The 5,838-nt window shown below is 50.3% G+C and overlaps 2 protein-coding genes across 2 annotated transcripts in view; both read right to left on the bottom strand.

The window, feature by feature from the left end:
* The window catches only part of Mvp (major vault protein), a 25,939-nt gene extending 21,744 nt beyond the window's left edge, over positions 1 to 4,195 (bottom strand). Inside the window, exon 1 of the mRNA XM_033758502.1 lies at positions 4,090 to 4,195. Within this exon, the coding sequence (XP_033614393.1) occupies positions 4,090 to 4,091 (2 nt within the window). The 5' untranslated portion in view covers positions 4,092 to 4,195. The remainder of the gene's footprint in view (positions 1 to 4,089) is intronic.
* Positions 4,196 to 4,551: 356 nt separating this feature from the next.
* The window catches only part of Pagr1 (PAXIP1 associated glutamate rich protein 1), a 3,253-nt gene continuing 1,966 nt past the window's right edge, over positions 4,552 to 5,838 (bottom strand). Inside the window, exon 3 of the mRNA XM_010617374.2 lies at positions 4,552 to 4,916. Within this exon, the coding sequence (XP_010615676.1) occupies positions 4,717 to 4,916 (200 nt within the window). The 3' untranslated portion in view covers positions 4,552 to 4,716. The remainder of the gene's footprint in view (positions 4,917 to 5,838) is intronic.

Here is a 5,838-nt window from a genome sequence, read left to right as displayed (position 1 = left end):
TTTTTTTTTTTGGTGCTGGGGATCAAACTCAGGGCTGTGCACGGCTGGATTTAAGAGCTTTCATGCTGACTCTAATACATAAAAAGGACAGAGAGCCAGCGTAGAAAATGTCAGTGTGATTGCCTCTGTCACCATCAGCCTGATCTCGAGCCACTTAGGAACCACTGAGCCTTGCTCTACCCAGTGGTGAGCAGGAACAGGCAAGGCTGCTTCCTCATGTTGCAGGCACGAATCAGAGATGTCTAGTGAACAGAAAGACCAGCACCGCTAGGAAGACTAAAGATGAGCTCAAATAGTGGACTGCTTAAGAGCAAGAAATCTTCTGGTCCCTGCACTGGGGACTGAACCCACCGCTTTCACACTGGGCTACAGTCATAGCGTTTTTTTTTTGTTTTTTGTTTTTTGTTTTTTTTTGGCGTCAGGCTCTCACTATGTAGTCCAGGCTGGCCTCGAACTCAAGGCAGTCCTCCTGCCTCAGCCTCCGGAGTGCTGGGACTACAGGTGTGTGCCACACCCAGCCCCAACCTCTTTATAGTTTTTATTTTAAGGATTCTCTTGGTAAGTCCCCAAGTTGCCCAGGCTGAGGTCCAATGTGTGATCATCCTGCCTCAGCCACTCACCCTTCCATCACGTCAGGGTGGGGGCTCCATTCATTCTTTTCTAGCCCTCCCCAGACCCAGCTCCAAACAGCTTCTCCCCACCATTTTTGTCTTGAGATTGTGAAGCTGTTGCCTCGGCTGTGCTACCAGATCTCCACCAGCTATAGGTTTAAGGAAAGGTACATGAAATTTGGTATAAACAAAGGCTCTTGGCTGAGAATGTAGCTCAGCTGAATCCCTGCCACATGAAAAAAGTCCATGCATCTCTTCCAAAATCTAGACTCTTTAGCAGTTTTTTTCCTTCTGATTTGATTTGTTCTGAGATAAGGTCTGTGTAGTTCAGACTGGTTTTGAACTATGTGGCCCAGGCTGGCCTCGAACTCACAGGATTCTCCTGCTGGGTGCACAGGCATGCATCACCGTGCCCACCCTCCTGAGTTTTGATTAAACATTCTACTTGTGGCTCTTCCAGCTGTTTATCATCATTGAAAGCTCTGAAATGTTCACCATCACTGTGGTCTGTTTAGAGAAGGAGTCACGAGTCAACAGAGTCAAGAATAGCAGAGGACTTATTTTTCACTCAGTACCTTCCCAGTTTATCAAAACTCGTTCCCACTTTGAGGGAGGATCACTTTTCTTAGTGACAAAGTTATAGGAACTTTTATCCCTAAGAAAAGCCTTTCTTGAGCTCCAGCCCATGGGGCCACTCAGCAGCAGGAGCAGCCTGGTGACTCTGCTCTCCCACTTCCCTACTTCTGCCAATGAACGGCTATCATCGAAGGTGAGGACCATGAAGGCTTCTGAACCCCGAGCTGGATAAAGTTTCCTAAACTCACCCGACCAGAGGAGGGATTTTTTTCCTCCTTAGTAAAGGTTATGGACTATGGGCTACATTGCCCAGGCTGCTCTTGAAACCTAGGTTGGCATCTCAGTCTCCCAAACAGCTGGTACTGCAAGCGATTCAAGCACACTGGCACTGGCTGGGATGCTTCATCCTTCTCTGGCCTCACTCTGAGTCAAGGTTTCCAGAAGACCCTGGAATGTGCACTTAATCAGGCACTGTTAGGCACTGTCGGTGAACTTGTGTTATCATCTGAAAACCTGTAAGTTAAGGAACGTGCACAAGATTACACAGTCCTCCGGCCAGGAATTTAGCTCAGTGGCGTTGACACCTGCCTTGCAAGTGCAGGGTCCTGAGTACGATCCCCAGTACTGCCACCCACCCCCCATACAGTTCTCAAAGGTTCAAGACAGAACTCTATCCTGGTTTCATAGCCAGAGGTGCTGTGGCCTCTCTGGTGGAGGCATCAACTACTACCCTGGCACAAGGACCTAAGGACCTGGGTGGGGTTGGGTGCTGCCCAGGAAACAGGTAAGAGGGCAGTTCACAGGTGAGCATTTCTGCAGTCTGTGCCAATGCCCAGCCTCTATACCTGGAAGGCCTGGGAGGGCATCTGGACACTCAGTTACCTGGGAGTCCTCAGGCACCGCCTGAGGTGGCCATTCATGGTCACCCTAAGTTGACTCAGAGGCAGGCAGAAACAAGAGGTTCCTGGGAGGGCCACCTGGCACCCCAAGTGATAACCACCCTCTCCCCATGTCCCAGAAGCCTGCGCAGGCAGGGAGCAGTGGACACAGGGCACAACTGCCTCACTGCCATTTCCCAGGCGAGTATGCTGACCTGTGATAGCTCTGAGACCCCAGGATCACCTGCTGAGCTTCCCACTTCGTACTTTCCCTCCTCTGAAGAGAAGTCAGAGCCGGGTCACCGGACTGCACCTCCTGGAATCCCGGCCTCCCTCAGTCACTGCTAATAGTGTCTCAAGTGATCAGTTAAGACCCACAGCTGGCAAGGCCCAGCAGAGCAGCAGCAAAGCCTCAGCATTTGGCAAAGGCAGCGATCCATGGGGACCCGGCACATTCTTGGAGCCCAAGGGAACAGGCCAGAGCCTCGGTCTCTTGCTGGAGGGTGAGAGTGGCAGTCAGTCAAAGACCAGCCTAGTTCCAAGATGGGTCTGAATGGACTTTGAAAGGTCACCCGTTTTTTAAAAAACTTTTTGCTAGTACTGAGAAATGAACCAAGGACTTTCACACTAAACTACATCCCAGTGGCTTTTTAAATTTTCGGGACAGGGTCTCCCTAAATCGCCCAGGCAGAACTCATATTTGACATGCTCCTGCCTCAGCCTCCCAGTGCTGAGATTTTAGGTTGCACCACCAGGCCCAGATTTTCCAAATTTGTGCAGTGCTGGGGATCAAATCCAGGGCTTCTGGAGTATAGCAAGCATGCTACCTCTGAGCTATACCCTCACGCCTATCACTTTTTTAAGAGATAAGGATTTTTCTACAGTGCCCAGACAAGCCTTTGACTCCCAGGCTCCAGGGATCTTCCTGGCTCAAGGTCCTGAGCAGCTAGTTATACATTGGTAAAAGTTAGCCAAGCACCACCTACCTTATTTCTGTGCCACCCTGAGATCAGAAGCCTGAGACTGGGAGCTGGGAGTGTCTGCCTGCTGATCTACCTTCACTTCAAACCCCCAAAAAAGTCCAATAAGGAAGTAAAACCTCCCAAAGCAAGGCCTCCACCCTCCTTCCTCCTTGCTCTGATTCAGAGAATTCTTAGCTGCCCCAGCAGAAGCAAGGCCCTAAACAGAAAATTATGGCCCACACCCAGGCTGAGGCAGGCAGGTCACCAACAGTTTGAGGCCAGCGAGTTCAAGCCAGGCTGAGCTACACAGTAAGACTGTCTCAAAAAAAAAAAGAAAAGAAAAGAAAAAGCCAGGTGTTAGTTATTACATGCCTGTAATCCTAGCACTTGGAAGGCTGAGGCAGGAGGATCAGCATGAGTTTGAGGTCAGCCTGGGCTACATATTGAGTTCAAGGATACCTTGAACCCTGACTCAAAAAGAAAGAAGCAGAAGCAGCAGGAGCAAGAGCAAGGCCCTCCCTAAAAGCAGGACATGGCTAAAAAGAACTTTGGAGGCTTAGAGATGTTGCCCAGACAAGCCTTTGACTCCCAGGCTCCAGAGATCTTCCTGCCTCAGGCTCCTGAACAGTTAAGTCAGTCATACACTGGTACAAGCTAGTCAAGTACCACTTTACTTCCGTGCCACCCTGAGATCAGAAGCCTGAGACTGGGAGCTGGGGGTGTCTGCCAGCTGATCTACCTTCACTTCAAACCCCAGCAAACTTTCAAGTAAGCAAAACCTCAAAAAGCAAAGCCTCCACCCTTCTCTCTCCCTCTCTGACTTAGAGAAGTCTTAACTACCCCAGCAGAAGCTGGGCGTGGTGAGGAAAGTCTGCAATCCCAGCACTGGGGCGGGGGCGCTGAGACAGAAGGATCGCTGGGAGTTCCAGGCCGGGCTGAACAACACAGCAAGACCTTGTCTCAAAGGAGAAAAAACACGGCCCTAGAAAGCAGAACGGGAGACAAAAGAACGTTGGGGGCTCACAGACCCACCACTAGCGGGGGGCAGCATAACATACTCACATCGAAAAGCGTGGTTACCAGAAGCGATTCTCAGACTAGGAATCTACACCCGCCCGCCAGGGGATCTCTTCCCGGAACGGCGAGCCGGGCGGGGCAGGTGGGGCGGGGCGCGGGGCAGGGTTTAAGTAGTTAAAGGCCCAGGCAGCTGATGCTCATTTTCTCCTGGGGGCTGCCGTTTGCAGCTGAAGGCAAGGCAAGGCAGCTCATTCCACACAGGAATTTCTGTTTCAGAGCCAATGAGCAATGGCCCCGCTTGAGACTGGGACTGTTCAAGGGATGAAATGGGAAACAGATGGTGAATCTGCCTCTCATCTGGCTTTAGTTTTGCAATTTGGGTCAACAAAATTCTGTCCCTGCTCAAGTGCAGCCGACTGTTTACTCTCCAGCTGTAACTCCTCTTAAGAGAAGAAAACCCTGCACCTTTTAATTTTAGAAAACCCAGCCCAGGTCTCAAAATAAGACGGTCAACAGAAAACACACACACATTCTTTCCCGAAAGGTGCTGTGTTGGGAGCTCCTTCCCAAATTTTCCAGGGTCCTGGTTTAGGAAGGGAGGAGGGACCAGGCCCAACAGGGGCAGGTCCACAGTCTCTGCACCTTGCAGGCAGTAGCAGCAGCAGTCATTGTTCAGTATTTCCGCTGCCGGGTAAACAGGTTACTACCCGAGGACCGGAGTGGGGGGCTGGGGGGGCTGGGGTCCTCTGAGTCTAGACTGAAGAGGTCTCTCCCAGTGCGAAGGATCTGCTCCTCCAGCTTCTTGTGTCGCTTCATGTCTGAGAGGACCTTGTCCAGGCGGGCCTCCCTTTTCTGGCTCCGGGATGAGCTTCCTAGAGAAGAGGAAGGTAGAGAACACTGAGGCAGTGCACACAGATGCTGCTGGGCCTCACTCATCACTTGAGAAGCTCATTTAACACCCAGACTGTCAGTCTTCCACGTAAAGGTTGCAAGGTGTAAGGCTGGCCCACGGATATCTTGGGTGACGAAGGTCTAGAATGTGAAACAGTAATGTGAAGACCAGGGAAGAGTAAACCACAAGTGGAAAGGCCCCAGCAGAAACAGATGTCTCTTTAAAGAAGCAAGGTGGGGTTGAGGGGGAACTTAGATTCTCCCTCTTCTGCTCTTCCCCTGGAAATCCTCTAGGGGATTTAAGTGGAGAAGTGACATTTGTTTTAATGAACCACTGATAGCCAAGATGGAAAGCAGGGAAGCCAGTGAGGAGCTACTGAAACTATCCAGGCAAGTGAGATAGTGGCTTGATGAGGGTTTGGTATTGAAGTAGGACAGGGGCAGAGAGACTTGGAAATGTGCAGCAGAGCCAACAGGACTGAATGTTTGGGTAAGAGAAGAACTCTAGAATAACTCCAAGGGTAAATTCTAGGAAGGCATGCCTGGTAGAATCTGGATCAGATTAGATGATATACACAGCAGTAGTAGAGGGATGCAGATCTAGAAAACAATGACAGGGAGGACTTAAGACTTCTGGGGAGAACATGAAAAGAATGGGAAACGTGATAGAACTATGACGGTTTCTTAAAGGAAGATAGGGCATTGACGTAAGTAAGCTAGATCTGTGGTGCCACAGTGTGAATGTTTGTTTTTTATAAGTTGGATGGCAACTGAGGTATCCAGCAAGGCCTCTTTACAGCCACTTTTTTGAGGGCCGGAGATTTAGCTCAGTGGCACTGTGGCAGCCTGGCATGCACAAGGTCGAGTTCGATCCCCAGTACTGCAAAAAAAAAAAAAAAAAAA

The sequence above is a fragment of the Fukomys damarensis genome, unplaced genomic scaffold (genome assembly GCF_012274545.1).
Source record: "Fukomys damarensis isolate Sample0158 unplaced genomic scaffold, DMR_v1.0_HiC HiC_scaffold_34, whole genome shotgun sequence".
Taxonomy (NCBI): Eukaryota; Metazoa; Chordata; class Mammalia; order Rodentia; family Bathyergidae; genus Fukomys; species Fukomys damarensis.
The sequence above is the reverse complement of the archived record's forward strand: the minus strand, read 5'-3'. Positions and strand labels throughout refer to the sequence as shown.